The 22,130-nt window shown below is 32.6% G+C and overlaps 1 protein-coding gene across 1 annotated transcript in view; it reads right to left on the reverse strand.

The window, feature by feature from the left end:
* Positions 1 to 9,176: 9,176 nt before the first annotated feature.
* The window catches only part of LOC118188460 (cytochrome P450 4c3-like), a 105,767-nt gene continuing 92,813 nt past the window's right edge, over positions 9,177 to 22,130 (reverse strand). The window contains exon 11 of the mRNA XM_035358891.2: positions 9,177 to 9,541. Within this exon, the coding sequence (XP_035214782.2) occupies positions 9,381 to 9,541 (161 nt within the window). The 3' untranslated portion in view covers positions 9,177 to 9,380. The remainder of the gene's footprint in view (positions 9,542 to 22,130) is intronic.

The following is a 22,130-nucleotide window of genomic DNA, read 5'->3' on the forward strand; positions in this document are numbered from 1 at the left end:
CTTCACCTACATACAAACTTTGAACATTAGTCAGTACATCATTTACATTAATAACATCAAAAAAGTCATCAGTAACAATTAGGTTACTAAAATTTATGTTGCTTTTATTTTGAAGAATGAAGTCCTTTATAGAAATAGATATCTGAAATAGATCACATATCTAATATATGTGCCAAAAGTGTGAAAATTATATCAAAATAATTTTCACACTTTTGGGCACGGCTTGTTGATAAGCATTCATGTCCTAGCTGATTGTTGTAGCCTACTTGATAACCAAAACATACAAAAAGTTCTGTAATTTTGTCAGAAATAAATTTTTCAATACACTTACACAAAGAGTCCTGCAATTCATGAAATCCATTTGGACGGTCAGGATCACCAGCATATTCACGTTCAAAATGTATATCAGCAACCAACTGCTTTCTGACGAAATAGTTAAGAGTTTTAGAAATAAGGGTTTCTTTCAGGACGGCTCATATTTCGCTATATTTTGAGTCAAGTTTAAGTAAATGTTCTTTCCTCAACAGAACATGTTCCGGTACAAATTCCAGTCTAAAATCTTTTCTTTGAAATAATCTTTGTAGTGATATAATTATTTCATCTTTGACATTTTGTTTCGAAACACATACATCTTTCTTTACGAGTCTTCAAAGAAAGCAAATGTATTTGCATGATCGCAGAATTCTTTCCATACTAGTGGAGACAGCGAAACTCCATCTTTGGTAGGATGTAACAGATCATTCTCATCAGTCACATATTTCCGGACGTGAACACGAGTCAAAACCTATGAAACACGATAGTCACAAAAATATCCCCTCCGAGATGAAACATATTCTTTGGCAAAGAATCAAGCTTCAGCAAAGTTTCATCATTTGAAGCACAGCGAAATATTTTTGATGATAAACATGAATTTGCATGTCCTCTCAGCCAGTCATCCTGACGTATCTCGTGTTCTAAACGTGCTTTCTTGCGTGGAAAATTCTTTTTATTCATACACGGTTTGGGGGTTACGGAATTAATTATACCACCGTAATGATTAAAGTCCATTTCAACACACGAACGCTTCCCTTGCGGAAGTAAAATTTTTCTGAACGTCAGACGAATTCGAGTAGTCTTCACTTCGGGTTGGTTTGGGATACTGTGTTTCCAGACTGTGTTCGTTGGGGGTTTCATCACAAGAAGCGATCCGTGTTCCAGACTCAGAATGTGAGTCATATAATTCTCCTTCATAAAATGCATCTCTCGCGTCGAACCGTAACTCAGTGTGGGAATGCTGCACGAAGGGTCTAGCGCGCTTTCAGCGTCTCCGTGCGCGGAGATCTTGGCTTCTCCGTCAGGGTATTTGTTGAGCAGAACGTAATTATATTTTTCGTGGGTGAGTGCTTCAACTTCATATTTAATTTGCTGCAGCGTAGAAGTCAAGGGCTGGGCGGCGACCGACGTTCCCGAAAAACTGTAAGTGAGTCCGTCATCATCCCCGAAGGCGCAGCAAAATCGAGTTGGAACGTATTGCCGTCCATAAATATTCAGGTTTAAAGGCTGGAATGGATAAGCGCACAATCCGTAAATATGGAATCTGCTTTTTCTTTGTCGTGAAAATCATTAAAGTAGTGCAGTATTAACTGATCGTCAAATTTTTCAATCATAGTGAGTATGGTAAGAGTGACTGCCTCGAAGTACATTGTCTTGGTTCAAACAGGAAGGGAGAAAGCAGGAGCGAAGCTTACAGCACAGACAGAAATGATATGAAAGGGTCCAGTGTCTTTCTATATAGGCCTCAGTCAGGATCCACGAGGACCAATCAGAGAGCGCTATGGATGAGACTACTGCCCTCTCGTGGTCGTTGCTGAACTAAAAAGAATGTTCCAGAAATTCTAACATGTATCTGCAATCAGAATGCGGATTTAGTATGACATCAGAGCAGTGGAGAGTTCTACGTCAATCGATAAGCGCGGACATGAAACCGGATTACAACACAAACAGCATGAAACATGTGGCTGACGTAGCAATAGTAAGACGGTGACAATGCGCGATGACGTCACAAACAGGATGCAGCGCGTCCGTAGTTGGTAACGTAGTATTCCCACGTACTGTATTCCCTCCCCTCTCTGCGCCTCAGGAGGCTCCGCCCATCGGCTCCCCGCTCCCTGTGGCTCCAAAGTGGTATATTCTCTCTACTGATGTCCCCTTTATTGCTTTTGAATCTTATGTAAAAACACATTTTAAAGTGTTAATATATAAAATGATGGGACACTAGTTCATTGACAGTATGCCACTGGAAGTAAACATGTCTGAGCTTTCAGACAATTTTTGACCCTTTACGAAATGCATAAGTGGAATCATAGCAAAACATTCACCATTTCTGACTGTCATAATGATATCCAAGTTGCAAAATTTAGACACATGACCGTGTGTCATACAAGTTAGGAACAGACGGAAAAGGAACAGCGAGGCATCGGCCATGTGTATCTTACACGAAACCATTTCATGCTACTTTCGAGCCCGCATTACTCAAAAAATATTAAACTTACAAACTTGCAATTTTATGTGTCTAATAGAGCTCCTGTGAACATATATAATCCCAAATTTCATTAACATATCTTGTAAGGTATATCCTAATTTTCTAGCAGTTATTTTAAGTTTATAGCGCTTTCCTATCTTTTCTAGCTTCAGCGTACAATTCCTTACCAGAATGAGTTTTTAGAATCGCGTTAAATGCAAGTGAAAAGCATAACAGTATTTAAGTTCCACTGACTTCGGCAGAGATAGTTAGGATTCCCGAATAGCACGTGTTTGCCTTTTGGCTACGTCTCTCTAACTGTTATTACGTTCGGCCTTATTACATGCCTTTTGATAGCTTCGCTTGCTAATTTAATATTACGGGCTAAATAGTTCAGAATTTGTGTTAGCTTCGGCTAAATCTCTTTAGTTAGTTCTTATTTCTTACATTTCTGAGTTTAAGCCCAAGTGGAGGCTTTGTAGTACGCCCTGAGAGAGGGGCCATCTGTGAATCTTTATTTTGAGCAATAAAGTAATTAATCCTGAATTTGCGTTTCTGTTCTTGGACTTAAGCGATTATTCGCTTAGTAGTTCACTAGTTTCTCAACACTTAGCTAATAGATAAAAGGGAGGAACATAATATTGTCTACCGAAGCATTTTGACGAACAATGTCGTTAGATAAAGGAAAATTTACGTTGACCCCTCCGACCTTTCGAATCTCTGAGCCACCAGCAAATCCTATGAAGGGATTTGGTTTCATCGTAGAAACCGTGCGAACAGCTACGAAGCCAGCCGCGACATTTGATAGCAAAGGCTCTATGACGACTTTCCTAGAGCAACTGTACCTGCATTTCACACTACATCTCGTAAACCAGCTGCAGCTGGTAACAATTGTAAAAAAGTAACAATTGTAACAAAGTAACAATTGCTACAGCTAATTTAAAAGGCCAGACCCTGAGTATTAAAAAATTTCTGTTCTGGGATACAGACTCCGAAACCTACACATGGGAAAATCTTAAAACCGCGCTACTGAAAGCTTTTCCTGCAGGCAAAGACCGAGCCAAGCTGGAACCAGAGCTCTTTAGTAAATATCAGAAGAATACCTAAGATCTGACTGTATCTTGAAAAAGATACAAGTATTTAATTTGTTGTATAGAAAGAGGCCGGATAGCGAAATGAAGTAATTTTGCGGCGTCTACCTCCGTCGATTCAAGATTTCTTGGAGGTAAGAAATCCCCTGACCTTGAAAAGTCTAAAAGCCTATTTCAGCTTACCGGGAAGTTCCAAAGCAGATGAGCTGCTGAAAACGCACGTTCAGCAAACTTCCGCCAGTATTCGTGGTTTTCACTTCAACAGAAACCTCAGAGCAAGCTGTATTCTTATCGGCAATTGGGGGAGATTGAAAAAACGATAACAAGAAGACTGGTCAGTTGAAATCATTTAGATATCGCAGTAAGAAGCAACAGCAGCAAAGGGGCGGAAAAAAAGGATTTAAACTGATAAGGGTGGGCGAGTAGAGGAGCCGGTCACACACTGGAAGGAAAAATCCCTGGAAAATTAAATTAAATACGGTAGTTGTACAAAATTTGGCCTTGCCGGAAATTCATATTTTATTGAACAACGTCCCTACTACCGCCTTATTGGACACTGGAGCGCAATGCAGCTTTTTGGTGCAAGACATCTTTAGAAAGAATATATGCCGTTACAGATTGTTTAAAACTGCGGGACAGAAAGTTATTGCCGCCCAAGGGAAACAGTTTGCATCAGCAAAGTAGGACTGCAAGTGCAAATAAAGAATGAGACACAAAAAGGGAATTTTCTGGTAGTGAAGGACCTACTAAATTCGGTTATTTTGGGGGTCGACTTTTTACGCGCAGCAAGCGCTAAATTAAATTCTAAGAACTCTGCCTTACAGGTTCAAATGGATGCTGTAGAAGAAGAAGAGGGGGCCATTCCAGACGTGGATCTGAACTACCTTCAAGAAGAGGAAAGAAAATGGAAAATTTAGTAAGACATCTTTGTAACGTAGAAAGTAGTTTAATGTAGTGTAATGCAGAAAGAAAAACGGCGTCCCGCCGTCAGATCCGAATTCGTGGAGATTCGCCGTTGATTACCGTAAATTAAATAGTGTAACGAAATATCCCATGTATCCCCTGCCGATAATTAAGAAAAATACGATCTACTAATATATGACTAAGCTAGAACTGACCTCAGGATATTTACAAATTGTGGCAAAACCCGAGGATGTCGAGAAAACAGCTTAACGTAAGCAGGTATAACGGGTATAACGAATTCAGGAGTGTATGCCTTTTTGAGAATGCCGTTTGTCTTAAGAGGAGCTCCGGCTACATCCCAAAAAATTATGGATGTCGTATTAAGACCCGCCTTAGGCAAGAGTACATTTATTCACCTCGATGATATAATAATAACGAGAGAATCTATAGATGGACATTTTGAGAAGCTGAAAGATGTTTTTTTTATTATTAAATGACGACGGCGTCGAGGTGAATCCTAAGAAATGCAAGTTTGCGGCCAAGGGACTGAGATATCTCGGGTGTAAGATCTCGAAAAAAGGGAATCGAAACCGATAATGTTAAAAATCGTAGCAATCAAGAGTCATCTATCTCCCAATACAGCCAAAAGAATAGCATCCTTTTTGGATTTTTGCTCATACTATCAATCATTCATCACGGACTTTGCGAAGACAGTTGAACTCTTGCTGGTTCTTAAACGAAAAAAAGAGAAAAGAAAAGAAAAAGTTAGGTTCACGTAGACCGCAAAGGCGAACACTGCGTTCGAAGAATTAATACACGCATTAATTAACGCTCCAGTTCAAGTTCCCGGAAGGGGAATAGAATTTAGAAATTGCAGCAGACGCCCGGGATTTCACAATTGGCGTTCGCCCTCTCCCAAAATGGGCAGCCAGTTGCCTACTTCAGTAAAACGCTGAATCAAATTCAGCGAAACTATACCGCGCCAGAAAAAGAAACTCTCGCTGTCTTACTAACAGTCTGGAAATTCCGAGTTTACTTTGGAAACGCCTTGGTAACAATCCACTCAGACCATGCGGCGGTTGGCCGCTTATATTCGGGAAAAAATCTTTCACCCCTGCTTACGTTGGACGTTAAATCTACAGAAGCCTAATCTAATTATAAAACACACGCCGGGCAAGGAAAACGTTGTCGTGGATGCCCTATAAAGAATTAAGATTGTTGAAAAGGGAAATACTGTCAGATGTTCGAAAATAATTGAGTCCCGTTTAAACAAAAATTTCAAAACTGAAGACGGATAAGATTGATGGATTGCTCCCCACTCAACTCTGAATTCAAGGATATTTATGCGTATCTTGAAGACCCTGAACATTTCGAGCATGCGGGCATAACGGCAATTCGAAAAAGGGCGGCCCACTATGAAGTCATTAATAAATTGCTGTTTTATACGAAAATACCTAACGAGAATCAAGTATACCGGCCAGTGATCCTAGCGAGTCTACGGTTAAATATTTTAATGGAAGCGCATGATTCGCCCATTTCGAGTCACTTAGGTATCAGGAAAACATTGCAAAGGGTCCGCGAAGCGCTTTATTTTCCGCTACGGCGTATGTCAGGTCATGTCATATGGGCCAATTAATTAACGACGTTAATTATAAACCGGCCGGGTACTTAAATAACATAAAGACCACTTTCCCGAATGAACTGGTGGGCATCAATTTGTTCGAACCTTATCCTACAACAAGATTAACTAAGAATAGATATCTCTTAACTATCGTTGATCACTTTTCGAAGTGGGTGGAAATAATTCTCCTTAAACGAGCATCAGTAAAAATAGTGTCAGAATAAAAATCTAATCGTTCTTAAATAAATATATTTGAAAATACGGGCCCCCAGTAAACGTAATATCTGGTAAAGGAAAACAATTTGTTCGTGACTTATTTAAAAAAATATTTGCACAGGACTTGGCATACGCCATCTAAAAATGGCACCATATAGGGCGCAATATAATATAGCGGAACGTGTGAACAAAAATATTGTTAAAATTATTTGCGTATATGTTAAAAATTATAATCGTTGGAATAGCTGCGTCAATGAATTAGGTTTTGCTTTAAGAACAACGAAACATGATACTGTGCAAAAGACCCTCCGCAGAACTCGTTTTAGGGAAAAAAATTTAAATTTCCTTAGATAAATACTTTTTTGTGCAGTAAAGGGTAGAAGAATTTAAATGATATTCAGGAAGTCATTAATGAAGCAGTAAAAAATTCTGATATAGCGAGGCAGAAACAGAAAGTCTACTATGACAGAAATAGACAAGAGGTAGAACATTCAGTGGGTCAAAAAGTATTAAAAATTAAAAACTTTTTATCATCTGCGCCAGAAAATAGAGTAGCTAAGTTTGAGCCTAGAGCTCCGCGCCACTCAGATGCTAATCAACTTTACCGAAAATGAAGAATAAAAACCTGTTTATAATAGATAAAATGATAGCGCAGAGATAGATTCCAGGACCGTCTCTTTTTTCATTTTGGGTAGTGGGTTCGGGACTAACTACATCGATAAACTTACTACAGCGATATCAGGAAAAAGAATGTAAACAGCTTTCAAACGATAAAAACGTTGCCTATGTCTATGTCTTATCACTTAGTAAGAGGCAATCGACCATTAACGGCATTTACCAATACATTATACTTCATTTTTAAATGCTTGAGAAATCGAGTAACTTATATCCAATAATATTAAAGTACTTGTGCACATGCTGTGCTAGAACTCAAAGATTACTAGAGACGGAGGCTCCTGTGCCGCCGGTAGTACAATTTTTGAGACAGATCGTTAATAATGATAACAATAGAATAAAACATTATTTTGTTTTTGGTTGCTATGGGTTACGTGATTGGCAGCGTTGAGTTGTAGTAGGTAAGTTGCCACAGGCACCAACGCGCTTATCCTAATTTTCAGATATGTGAATGTATCAAGAATCTCAAACATGTCGTGAGTCTTTGATTCTGCAGTGATGTTTTTAGAAAACAGAAAGTGTTCTTTAATATTATAACCATGTATCTTCCATACAGAGGATATCAAATGAGCAACCTTATTGTTACCCTTAGCCTCATCTAGCTGCAATCCAAATTCCTTTCTTTTAATTTTTTAATAACTTGATCGTTTTGTAAGGTGCTAGCAAAACATTGTTTGATATTGATGCAGTCTTAAAAAATGTGTTTTTTGTTATTTCAGTTCTTTTAACTTCCTGGCAAACATATCACAATGTTTGACAACCATGGTATGGTGATTAGCTTCTAAAATTTCGCTTCAATTTACTCGGAAGCATACACTCCTGTGCCAAAATTTTCATACATATTACACATTGTGATCTCTCTTCACCATTCGTTTCTATTAACGTAAAAGCAAAATATAAATAACAGTCATCATATTTACGACAGTTTCGTTTCTTCATATTCGTGCCACTGGTTGTAGACATATTATTATACTTTCTTTATCTGTACTCTTACGTTTACTGTTGTTCAAAAATCGGTTCATCATCGAAGATACTAGAGCCAAAAGTCGCACGACTATTTATCAAAGACAGCAAACAAGTAATATTACACTTATTATGCTGTATACACTAATTTATGTCACTGTTTATTTATATGAAGTTCTGAGTTTAATTTTATCAGACTATATTGTAAGCCGGCTGACGGAATCCAGCCGACAACGCTTGCTTACATGCTTTCCGCAAGATCTTCCAGATCAATTCAGAACATAAGAAATTAGTGTCCACGGCCCACGTGAAAAGATATTCTGCGTCAGAGACCTTACTTTTATACAGGGTCAAGTAAAAACAAACCACACAAAAAATGTAGATATTTTCGCTTCTCATTTTGTGTTTGCTTAGTTAATCCAAATATCTTGGCTTAATTCATTATGAAGCTTTTACAATATTTCGCAGCTTCCCAGGGCACCACGGCGCATAGGTTGGGAACCACTGCTGTAATCTAATTTAGCTTTGCTTTCTATTAGTATTTCGTATTTTGCACTGAAATAAAATCGTTTCTACTGTGAATAAATTTTTATTGAACAGCCCAACTAGTGGCAAAAATTTTAACTATTTTTTTCCTTTGAATTTCATTTCCCTTTGGTATAAAGAACCTATATTTCGGTTTTGGTTATTTATTATATGTTCATTAAGGATTCAGAAAAGGGAAACTTTTAATCGCAAGTCCCTGCACATGGATTACAAAGCCGGGTAAATGTGTAGCTGAGTAGATAAGTTGACCGTAAATGTTTACGAAAATTGCTATTCTTTGATGCGTTTATACGTTTCTGAAGTTTGTCGACAGCCTCTAGACTAAGGTTGTATTTTTTCTTACAAAAACCTATCAGTCGAGTCTATCAGTCTAATTAAAAGTCCCTATCAGTCTAATTAATCCCTATCAGTCTAATTAAAAAGCTTTTCATTACAAAACCCTATCACTCGAGTGATATTAATCATGGGTTCGATAATTACGGAATACACGAACTGGCTTTGTAAGGATTTTTGTGGTTTTTCGGTCATTAAATGCAAATACAGATCAGATTTCCTTACAAAGTTCTCCATGAAGGCTTGCGCTAAATAATTCTATAGCGCATTGTCACATCGAAATTAACCTAACTTAATAATTTGCTTAAGGTTTTATTGCAGAGAGCTATTAACAAATAAAATATTTTATTCCAGAAAATAATGTAACAAGAGAAAAACAGGGGAAACTGTGCATCAGTCTAACGCTGAAAATTAAAACAACATAATTATTGGCAACGTATTCAGTCATCCTGCTTTCTGAATTAATTAAGCGATTAAATATTTAATTGGATGATGATAAAACATTCGAATCCTTTTAATGGCAACAGTATCTTCATCTCCTGGGTATAAACTTTAGTCTGATTGGTTGGGCAGGTCTAAGAGTGAATTCAACTTTGACGTGCATCACATCTCTATGGTCAAGAGAAACAACCTTAAAGTGTCGCAAAATATTGGAAATCAGATATTTTTCTTCCAACATGGCAAATTTTTGACCTGCAAAAAAGAAAAAAAAAATATGTAGCTAATTTTGATAGGGAATATACATCAAATAAAGTGATGTCAAATATATGAGCTTAAAGCGTTCGAACAAATTTTGTTCTTTTCCTTGACTTCTAATGTAATGTTATTACAAAAGAAGTATGCAGATTCAATAATTTGTAAGAAAAGCCCTGTGAATGGTATCTCGATGAAACTTAAAGTGAAATATGCATGCAGAATTCATGTTTTCTCCCTTTGCATACATCGCTTCCTTAAATTTGTGCCAATTCATCCACTGTCGTCCTCTCTCGATTTCCTATTTTCTCTTTCATTCTCTTTTTGAAAAATCAATTTATGAGATAGCGAAACCCCTTCCGTCAACAAAAACGGTTTAGGGAACGTGAACCTAACTTCTTTTACCTGGCTTAGCTTTCGATTTATTAACTATTTTCTTCCGACAATTTATTTCAAAAATTTCCGTTTAATGTATTATTAAGTTTATAAATTTCTTTTTACTTCCTTGTACGAAGTAAACGAAGTATTGTAATTACGAAAAATTCCGGGTTTCCTATAGCAATGAAAATGCAGAATAAAGGACTCTTTTTTTTCCCACCCCAAACGAATTATAAAATTGATTTAAAATGGATTCAGAAGAGTTTTCTTTCGTGGCCGTCTGTACGTACTTATGTATGCATGTATCTCGCATAACTCAAAAATGAGTAGCCTCAAAGAACGTTGAAATTTTGTATATAGGACTGCTATATAATGTAGATATGAATCTCCCCCTTTTGTTGTAATCGGCCGTACCAAAAGTATACATACATATATATATATATAGTTCAATTAAATTTTAGTGAATTAAATTAGCAATACCATTTAAATTCCCGTTTTTTTTTTTTTTTTTTTTTTAATTTTCCTGTCCAAAAATTGAGTTAAGAATTTTTACTTTAAAAATTCACTTGTATTGTAGGTTAGCTCCCTCTTTACTTTTACATATGTTCTTAGAATTTAAATGATATTGTAGATTAGTTCGCAGCAATAATTAATCATTTATTTGTAATTCAATTTCATTTAAAATTTAATTTAAATTTGCTTTTTACGAATAGAGAATGTTTGTTATATATATTTCTCTCTATATATAACAAACTATATACATATATAGATGTCTCTCTCTCTATATATATAACAAATATATAACAATGTTATGTTTTATTCGTTTTACCAAGTGTTTCGAAGGCGTGTAGGGAAAATCTTGGTACATTTGAGGTTCGAGTCTTCGTTTTTATATAAATTTTAGTATTTTAAATGAAAATTTAATAGATTCTTTTTTCGGTTTTTGATCTCAAATGAACCAGGAGAACGAAACACGTTTTCGAAATATATTAATCGGCTTTTATGAAATTTTAATTCATTTTCCCCTGATGAGTTCTGAATTGGTGTTTCAGTAAAAGGACATTAGTTTTTATTTTTATATTTCTATTATCATGCAATTATTTCCTTTTTCCATTTTCATATCTAATTTTTATTTTCAGAGTTTGGACTGCTATGAATGCTTATTTAAATTTTGATATGTTTGGATACTGTGTTATACCTCTTATACACGATTGCTATTATTAATATTTTTGAGAAATAACCTTGCTTTGACTCCAGTTTACTTTTAACCTTTAGATTCTATGTATATATATATATATGTGTGTGTGTGTGTGTGTGTGTTATGTTTTCAGTTATTCCAACACATCGTATCACAGTTATTCCAACACATATCCACGAAGCTGGGATGATTGCACCACTGAGAAAAATGACGATTCAGGACTTTTCACTTTTAACAGAATATCTTTATTTTATTTTATAGCAGATGATTTTTTCCAGATGAAGTTACTCAAATAACTTATTCAGTAAATGAATTATTAGATACGACTGACTTTAATACGTTACAATGTTCTAACAAAGAAAGAGAAGCATAGCGGAGGCGATAGCAGAACGAAGGCGAGAAGGCATCTGTGTAGGGGAACTTATGACGCAGCATTTATATGAAAGGTTATGTAACAGAAAAGCTTCTAGAAAAATGTAGGAAAACTTATGACGCAGCATTTTTATGCAGAGGTTGTGTAATAGGCGCGAATGTTCAAGAAGATACTGGTCTACGGAAAGATCCTGAATTACAGAAAATTAATTAAAGGTTGCTGGTTCGCAAAGAGCAAAGCCATCGTATGCTTTTTATGTTTTACATCTTCGCCCCCTCCCGTCAAAAAGAGAGGCCGGGGTGAGAAAAGCATTAGTACAGGAGTAAAGCAAAAGTATGAGAAAAGACATGAAACATCCAGGACATAGCGTACACGCTTTAACTATGGCCTATCATAGTTCATGACTATCTCATATAAAATTTTGGCTTTATAGCATATGAAATTTTGAACATTAAAACTATGAGTTATAAATAAATATACAATATATGACTAATTTTAAAACTATAACATAATAAATATGGAATACTGATAAATAAATAAGTTATAATTACAAAAGTCCTCAATTTTGTTAAAAATGTCCATTTTGTTTTTTGAAAGTCCTTTTCATAAAAAGAGTTCGAATAGAATGAAAATATCTGGTAAAATCTCTAAATGCCAGATAGTCCACAAATTTGATGCATGTTGATATTTCACAAATATGATGCATTTTTTTCGCTGAATATGTTTTCATAATAGTAATCTTTGATTAGAAAATATTTAAAATTTTTCTTCCTTCAGATAAAACTTAGAAAAGAAATAGATTATACAATTTATGAATAATATATCATGTGCATTTTTTTCCTCTCATCGCCGGCAATTAAAGATTGACTTATTTTACACTTCAATACAAAATATTATAATTATTCAAAAAACAATTCAATATAAATAAAACAATTATACACTAGAACATGAACACTTTGACTTTAAAACTATGGCATGTCCTCGCCAACAGATCAGCGTGATTACTTGCTGAAGGTTGGGAAGTGCTAGGTACAAATATCGAAAAACCTCCGTTGCCTAATACAAGGTAACTGGTTTTTGGCATTGTACATTACCTCAAAGTGGTTTTAGAAAAATAAAAGATCATATAAAATCAAAATTATAAGACAGATAACTTGTATAATCAAGTTTTAAAGTCTTTTTTATAATTTTGTAAATTAGAAACAAATATTATCCTACAATAAGAAGAAAATTTTTGCTACAAAATAATTCAAATTATGTGAAAAATATAAAAGGTCAAGATCGGGAGAATTATTTGTCACAGTCGGGAAAATAACTTGTTATAATTAGGGTTTAAGTCTAAATCATGTATTAAAAGTCATAATCAGGAAAATTTTTAATAGAGAATTTTGAAAAAATTCATTTTAATTTTGAACTGAGATAGGAATTTTACTATTTCTGACAGTTAACTTAAACTCACTTGGTGGATTAAAAGGTCTTAATCTAGTTGAATGAACAATTTCTGATTTCTTTTTAGTTAAAGGATTAGGTTTATCAATTTTATAAGTAACTTCAGAATATTGTTTTAAAATTTTATAAGGTCCTGAGAATGGAGGAGATAATTTACGTGTATTAGGGTATTGAAATTCTTCATAATTACTAAATCACCAATTTTAAAATTACTAGGTTTAAAATGAATATCATATCTTTCTTTATTTACATTATGATAATCATCAGATCTCTTTTGAGCTATTTTTCTGGCTTCTTCTATTGACGGATACAATTCTTGATTTTGAATTAAGGAATCATAAGGTAATTTTCCATACATTAAATATGATGTAGGGAATTTTGTTACAAAATGAGGGGTATTATTACACTCTTCAGTTACTTGGGGTAATAATTTTGTCCATGCTATATTACCTTGATAAGAATTTAGTCTACATTTTAATCTAGTTATAATAGTTTGATTAACACGTTCAATTTTACCATTAGTTTGGGATCTATTTGCAGTAGTTAGCAATTGTTTTACATTATGATTCCTTAAAAAGTGCTTAAATTTTGAAGATGTAAAAGCAGCGTTCCTATCACTTAAAATCTTTTTAGGGACCTGAATTTGGAAAATTTGTTTTAAGCAATTTATATAAGTATCTGTAGTTACACTTTTAGAAGCAAAAGTCCAGATATATCTAGTTGCATGATCAATAATTATGTGAATATACTTTTTAGTAGAATTAAAATACCTTAAACCACCTACAGTATATCAATAGATAATATTTCAAAAGGTTCACCAACTGATGGTAAATTTTGCATTAAACCAAATTTCTTTTGTTTACTTTTCTTATTAAACTGACATACTTAATAATGTTTACAATAATTTCTAACATCTTGAACAATTCCTGGCCAATAATATTGTGGAGATAACAAATTTAGCATAGATGATACCCCATTATGACCAAATTATATATGGGCATTTTCAAGTAATTTCGTACGTAGAGACATGGGTATCACAATTTTGTACAATCCCTGTTTTTTGATAGTTAAGACATCATTCATTTTCCTATACTTAGTATTACAAACATTATGTAAATTTTGATATTCTTTTATTTCTTCTAATGATAATAAATTAACTTGCAATCTTAAATGTTGACACATAGGATTTCTAGAGAGAATGTCAGCTTCAACATTAGTAGATCCTTTTTTATATTTTATATCAAAATCATACATAGATAATTTTAAAGACCACCTAAATAGACGATCTGTAGGGTGTTTTATATTTTTAAGCCAAATTAAAGCAGCATGATCAGTATGTACAGTAAAATGGTTACCATAAATGTAAATAATAATAAAATTTATCAATTGCATCAATAACAGATAAACATTCCAGCTCAGTAATGGCATAATTTTGTTCATAAAATCTTAATTTTCTAGAATTAAAAGCAATTGGATGTAAACTACCATCAGGATGTTCTTGTTTTAAAACAGCACCAACAGCTTCTTTGGACGCATCAACAAATACATGACAGGGATATTTAGGATTAAACAAAGTTAAAATAGGTCTAGAAATCAATGCATCTTTTAATTTTTGAAAAGCTTTTTGACATTCATCAATCCAATTATACGGAGTATCTTTCTTAAGTAAATTTGTTAATGGGGCTCTAATTTTAGCATAATTTTGAATAAATTTATGATAAACATTAATACTTCCTAAAAATTTTTGTAATTCTTTGATATTTTTAGGGGGTTGTAATTTCTTAATAACCTCTGTATTTGAATTACTGGGCTGGTATTTACCTGCTTGAATTTCATATCCTAGAAAATTTATTTTTTCTTTAGCAAAGTTACATTTAGATTGTTTTAATTTTATATTCTCTTTCTCACATATATCAAATATTATTTTAAGATGATTTAAATGTTCATCAAAATTTGGAGAGAATACTATAATATCATCAAAATAATTTAAAGCAAATTGAATCTGATATTTGTTTAAAATTTGTCTAAGAGCTCGTTGGGAAACAGCTGGGGAATTTTTCCAACCAAAAGGTAATCTAGTTAACTCATACAGTTGAAAATTTGTAGTGAATGCGGATTTTTCAGTATCCTTTTCATTTAATTTTATATGCCAATAGCCTGATGCCAAATCCAATGTAGAAAAGCTTTTTGCATTTGTTAATTGATCTAATACAGCATCAATTCTAGGAATAGGTTCAGAATCAGTTTTAGTAATTTGGTTAAGCTTCCTGAAGTCAATACACTATCTGCTTCTGGACTGCTCGTCTCGCTTATAAGCTAAAGTTACAGGAGCAGCATAAGGACTATAAGAAGGTTTAATAATTCCAGCTTTTAACAATTCATCTATTTGTTTTTTAATTCCACTATTATCTTTAGGAGATGCTCTATATGGTCTATAGGCTATTGGTAATTCAGAAGTTATATAACTCTGGTATATTTTATACATATATATATACGTATATATATATATATATATATATACATACATATATATATATATATATATATATATAATATTTAACAAACATATTTAACAAACATGTATATACGTAAAAAAGCAAATTTAAAGTTAAAATAATTTTAAAAAATGTGCAAATATATAAAAGATTTAATTTTCGAACTAATCTACAATATCATTTAAATTCAGATAGCATAAGTAAATCAAGTGCAAAACCAAACCATGAAAATAAATTCACCAATTAGCAAATTAAAATTAATCTAATTTTTTTTTTTTTTTTTTTTTTTTTTTTTTTAAATGCATAAGTGAATGACTGTTGAGCAGGCAGGAGAGACTTATCAAAGGGAAGTTGCCTCCAAACCTATCTCTTCAATCATTCAATTCGTGTTTCGTCATTCATGCAGGCAAGCGTAAAAGTCAAAACCAAAAGTAAATACATAGTGAAGAATGTCCAAAAAGAAATACCGATAAAGTGGTACCTGAGAAATTAGCAATTAAAAATTAAAGGTCTAAAAGGAAAATACCAATAATGAAGTATTTTGAGAAATAAGCAATGTAAAGTCAGGTATTAAATTAAATTTTTTAAAAAATTAAATTTTCCAGAAAAATTAATTTCGAAACCAATGCATTTTAGAAACCCTTGTCTACAGAAACCTCCCCAATACGAATATGCATATCAATCAAAAAGAAACTAAAATGAACTAGACATAATTTATATAAACCAATGATAAACTAAAAGGACTAATTCATAATTTATAAAAAACAAATATATACTTAAAAATATAATTACATATCTTACTTAAACACTACATAAAAAATACTTAAGTAAATAGTAAGTTTTAATTCTAACTTACCTACCATATTAGCGTTGGGGTATGCAAAAGTATTTCCTAAGTGAAGTGTGTCCTTCAAAACGTATATAGATGGCGCTTATGTAAGTAAAGTTGAGTACCAAGCTGCTATTTTTGTTTTATTAAAAATTTTGTAAACTTTAATATTAAAAATTTAAATAATATAAATCTAGAAAAAATCAAAGAAAATCCTAAAAGTATGTAATTCAAGTTTTAATTTAAACTGACCAACTATTTATGTTAGGGAGTTTAGTAGCTGAGCCAATCGAGAGATGTAAGTTTGCTCTGCAAAAATCATAAAAAGAGTACTCTAATTGAAGTAAAGTAGAGTTAAGTGGTTATTGTGAATTAATAAATGTAAACTTATTTGTAATGTTAAATGTGGGTTCTTTTGCAAAATTGTGTAAATAATGCAAATAATAACGTTAAGTGAAAAAATTATTTTTTGTGAAAATTGCTAATTAAAAAGTAATAATTAAAAAGCAATTAAGTAAAACTGAAATGTTTTAAAATTGAAAAAAGGTTTTAAAGTAAAATTTAAATTTAAATTAAAAAAAAGTCTTAAAATGGCTTAAAATAAATGTCTAAAATGTCTCATATATATATATATATATACACATAGTAACGGAGTGGGTGTATATATATATATATATATGAGATATATGTATACATATACATATATATATATATATATATATATATATATATGTATATGTATACATATATATATATATATATATATATATATATATATATGTATATGTATACATATATATATGTAAGATATAACAAAATATGATAGCTGTTTCAAACTATAATTGATGATCTCAAAATTAACATTCTAAATTTGATGATCTACCCCTAAACTCATCTCTCCTCACAGGTTCCAGAGTTTTCTGTCTTACGTAACGTTTTAATGCAGATACCTCTTGTCCAATCAAATTAATTCTAAACCAAAACTGTGAACTGAAACTTTCCCACTCCCAACCTTCTTCCTATGAAAGTACTATAATCTTCCCCCAAGACTTTAACTTGATTATACAAGTTATCTGTCTTATAATTTTGATTTTATATGATCTTTTATTTTTTAAACCACTTTGAGGTAATGTACAATGCCAAAAACCAGTTACCTTGTATTAGGCAACGGAGGTTTTTCGATATTTGTACCTAGCACTTCCCAACCTTCAGCAAGTAATCACGCTGATCTGTTGGCGAGGACATGCCATAGTTTTAAAGTCAAAGTGTTCATGTTCTAGTGTATAATTGTTTTATTTATATTGAATTGTTTTTTGAATAATTATAATATTTTGTATTGAAGCGTAAAATATGTCAATCTTTAATTGCCGGCGATGAGAGGAAAAAAATGCACATGATATATTATTCATAAATTGTATAATCTATTTCTTTTCTAAGTTTTATCTGAAGGAAGAAAAATTTTAAATATTTTCTAATCAAAGATTACTATTATGAAAACATATTCAGCGAAAAAAATGCATCATATTTGTGAAATATCAACATGCATCAAATTTGTGGACTATCTGGCATTTAGAGATTTTACCAGATATTTTCATTCTATTCGAACTCTTTTTATGAAAAGGACTTTCAAAAAACAAAATGGACATTTTTAACAAAATTGAGGACTTTTGTAATTATAACTTATTTATTTATCAGTATTCCATATTTATTATGTTATAGTTTTAAAATTAGTCATATATTGTATATTTATTTATAACTCATAGTTTTAATGTTCAAAATTTCATATGCTATAAAGCCAAAATTTTATATGAGATAGTCATGAACTATGATAGGCCATAGTTAAAGCGTGTACGCTATGTCCTGGATGTTTCATGTCTTTTCTCATACTTTTGCTTTACTCCTGTACTAATGCTTTTCTCACCCCGGCCTCTCTTTTTGACGGGAGGGGGCGAAGATGTAAAACATAAAAAGCATACGATGGCTTTGCTCTTTGCGAACCAGCAACCTTTAATTAATTTTCTGTAATTCAGGATCTTTCCGTAGACCAGTATCTTCTTGAACATTCGCGCCTATTACACAACCTCTGCATAAAAATGCTGCGTCATAAGTTTTCCTACATTTTTCTAGAAGCTTTTCTGTTACATAACCTTTCATATAAATGCTGCGTCATAAGTTCCCCTACACAGATGCCTTCTCGCCTTCGTTCTGCTATCGCCTCCGCTATGCTTCTCTTTCTTTGTTAGAACATTGTAACGTATTTTGTTAAAACGTTTAAACGTGAGTTAGTCGTATCTAATAATTCAATTACTGTAAATTCATCTGGAAAAAATCATCTGGTCTAAAATAAAATAAGGATATGCTGTTAAAAGTGAAAAGTCCTGAGTCGTCATTTTTCTCCGTGGTGCAATCATCCCAGCTTCGTCAACCATCTGCCAAAACAGGAAATGGACTAGCCTCACCATTCACCCACGATGCGTTGGAATAACTGAAAACATTACATATATATATATATATATATATACCCACTCCGTACTCGGCTCAGTGAATTTAGTTTCTTTTTTATTCTTATATGTTGGTAAATTGTGTATTTTTTGCTTTAAAAATGATTAAATTATGTTGCTCTTATCTTCCGGTTAAGTTTTCTATGCCTTTAGTTAATGTGCATGTAATAGTTGTAGAACTATCAGCAATTAAAAAGTTAAGATACAATAACGCGCCGAGCAAATATTAATTTAAAAGTCAAACAATAAAAATCAGCGTTATGTTTTTAAATTTTAGCAGGTCTAGTTCCGATGGTTTTACCGAAACATCATCCTCAGCTGCAAAAGCACAAATGCAGCATATTTGTTTACATCTGAAACTTGACAGAACAGTGAATTAAGTCTTTCTGCACTTTCAGTGTCTTTTTGCCGAGTGGGACCAAAAGGAAACTTTTAGTTTTGTGCACCGAAAAATCTGCCTTCTTGCCTGCTGACCGAATTGCTTGCTTTTGCGTAGAAACTGAAATTTTAATTATAAAAATTGTTCTTTAAATTGCTTTAACTGTATTTGGTGTTTTATATTTTTCTATATCTTTCAGTTTTTATTGAAAATATTTACTCCGAGCTGAGGTTTTATGTATTTTTGCCTTTCCGCGAAGTGAGAAATGAATTAATTGAATGAGAAATGTATCTCCAATGAAATTCGAGGAAATAAATTTAAATGAAATGCAGTAAAAATGCTTATAACTTAATAATTCCGTACAAGGAAGTCATGTGATGTACACATCAGATTTTTATTCCCACAACAAAAGTTCTAGAAGTTCTTAATACAGTTTCTCCTGCAAAGTTATTTGTAATAAAAGTTCATATTACGTGCTGCTTCACGAGTTAATATCCGAGTTACCTGGTCCCTCGTCATCCGATTCTTTTAAGTTGTTCATTTAGGTTTAGGAAAATCAAGCAGTTTTAGCATGAAAATCATGTTTCGTTTACATCAGTGTTACATTCTACGCAGAATTATTCATGCAAAACAGTTTCGGATTTTGGGAGGTTAATAAAATGATTGTGGTATTAACTTATTGCAAATTTTATTCAACGAAACCTTAAGTCATATTCAAGTTTGGGATATGTTCCGTTAATGCCAAGCAATTTTTAAGAGAAAGTCGCATATTTCAGGGTGCCTATTAGTCACCGTTAAATTAAAGGTGTTATTCTTATAACAGTATTCTTGTTTTCGAGGTAAGTAACACGGATACGAGATGGACATTAAGAGTTAAAGCAGCTGAATAACTGTATCTACAGATAATCGAAATACTACATCGGTTATTAAAAAATAGGCCCCCACCAGTGGCTGAGTGCTAATGACCGCTGATTGCTGATAACTCAGCTTGGGTTCCATCTCAGAAAAAAAAAAGGGGGTGGCTACATGGTTAGTTTTCGTGGTTTTTCCCATGTGTAACATGAATACGAGCTAGATTCTCTTATAAAGTCCTCCCCAAAGGCATCCCTTCCCTTCGACAGATAGCTATCGTGTACATGACCATATTCGTATAATAATAATGAAAGAATTTGCATCAAATGATAAATCATTATAGTACAGGTAGCATTTTGAAACAAATCAATTTAAAATTTTTATGTGTGTTATTTAAGTGAAATTTAATACTGTATGAAAAATAAAAGAACATACGTCCGTGTACGCAAAAACTGTGTATAACTATTTACAAAATCGTAAGCGTAAGAGAAAGATTACGGTCTTTATCTACAATAGCCGAGAAAAATTTTTCTAAATGTTTTCTTGAAAAATTTAAAAATTTAGATATTAATATATTAACAGAATTTAAAAAAAACGAAAAAGAAAAGTTAGTAAACTAGACTGCCAGGTATCGATCAGTAAGAGAACTAATTTGTCACGAAAATATTTCTTCAATAATTTTTACATAATAAATTCAATAATTTTTACATAGTAAAGAAATGTTACATTTCAATCTCACAAATGAAAAGAAACACTTTCCGGTTTTCAGTTTCTAACTGATGAAGAACTAATATCATTGAATTTATGTAATTTAAAGACAGAAGCTACAAAAAAAAAAAAAAAAAAAAAAAACATGTACTTTTCACTAAAATATCTAAATGATATAAATACTCCAGAAATTTAGTCAGGAATTCTTAGTTTTAAAAGTCTCTTTATTTCTATAATTTTTGGCATTAAAGCAGCTACAAGCATGGATTTAACACACTGAAGACCTCCGAGTTAACTGATGAAGCAAGGTGAAAGTAAAGAAAAAGCATGAAGTATCACAAAATTTTATTTAGTTTTTATAATATAATATAAAAATATGATGAAATCGATAATCTGTATAAATACTGTCTGAAAGCGATTTAGTGATCACATTTAAATCAGAGTTAACTGGCATATTTGATATTATCCAATAGTAAATAACAAGGAGTAGTAGTTTTAACTATTAATGATTACTATATTTATGTTTCGACGTAGATAAGAAAGCTGCTATTATTATGGGATAATAGCAGCTGTGTGAAAGGCTAGATTCCAGACTTTTATGCTTTGATCCAGCAGAAAATTTAGGAATAATTGTCGTGCACCACAGCCATTTTGGCCCTCCTTCTATCCATTCATCCGGCTTCATTCTCTAGTCAGACTCTTTTCTGTGATATGTGAGTGAGAAGAAAGTAAGAGAAGTGCACAGTGGGTAAAGCCGACACCATGGAATCTACCCATTGTCCTCCAATTACAATAAAAAATTACAAACCTTATCTACCGATCTAATTAATATTTTCCATATATCCAGTCAATAATTTTATTCTACATAATTTACTTCATAGCTCGAACATCTAATTCTTAACTCAGCTATAAGAATTAATAACTTAATTTTTAGCTGAGTGTTAGACTCAGAAGAATAGATTTCACACTCATTAAATATGAGTTTACTTCAGTGTACTAAATAACTGAATCTGTTCGAGTTGATCATGCAATTGTTGTCAATGCAATGCAACTAAATACAACGAATCTCTGAATGTTTCTAAAAACATAAATATGCATCGGTATTGGCATTACTTGTTAAAGACGACCATTTTTACAGAAGATCAGAAAATCATTTGAAACTGTGGGTGGTTGTCTTAGGATCCACGTGATATCTACATACACACGCTTTTAAATTATGCCTTATTTCCATTTTCGGTGAAAGCCAACTGTGAAACAGAAAGGATAGAAAAGAATTGATTTAAAAAAATAAAAAAAAAAAAAAAAAAGACAATCGACCTTGGGAAGAGTTTATTAAAAAAAAGATAACCACAAATTAGAATGTGCATACTTTACATATATGAAAGGTTTCAGATTTTAAATTACGTCCAAAGAGGCGTTTTTTTAGC

The sequence above is a fragment of the Stegodyphus dumicola genome, chromosome 1 (assembly GCF_044657685.1).
Source record: "Stegodyphus dumicola isolate Sdum_Otavi_A_Nest chromosome 1, ASM4465768v1".
NCBI lineage: Eukaryota > Metazoa > Arthropoda > Arachnida > Araneae > Eresidae > Stegodyphus > Stegodyphus dumicola.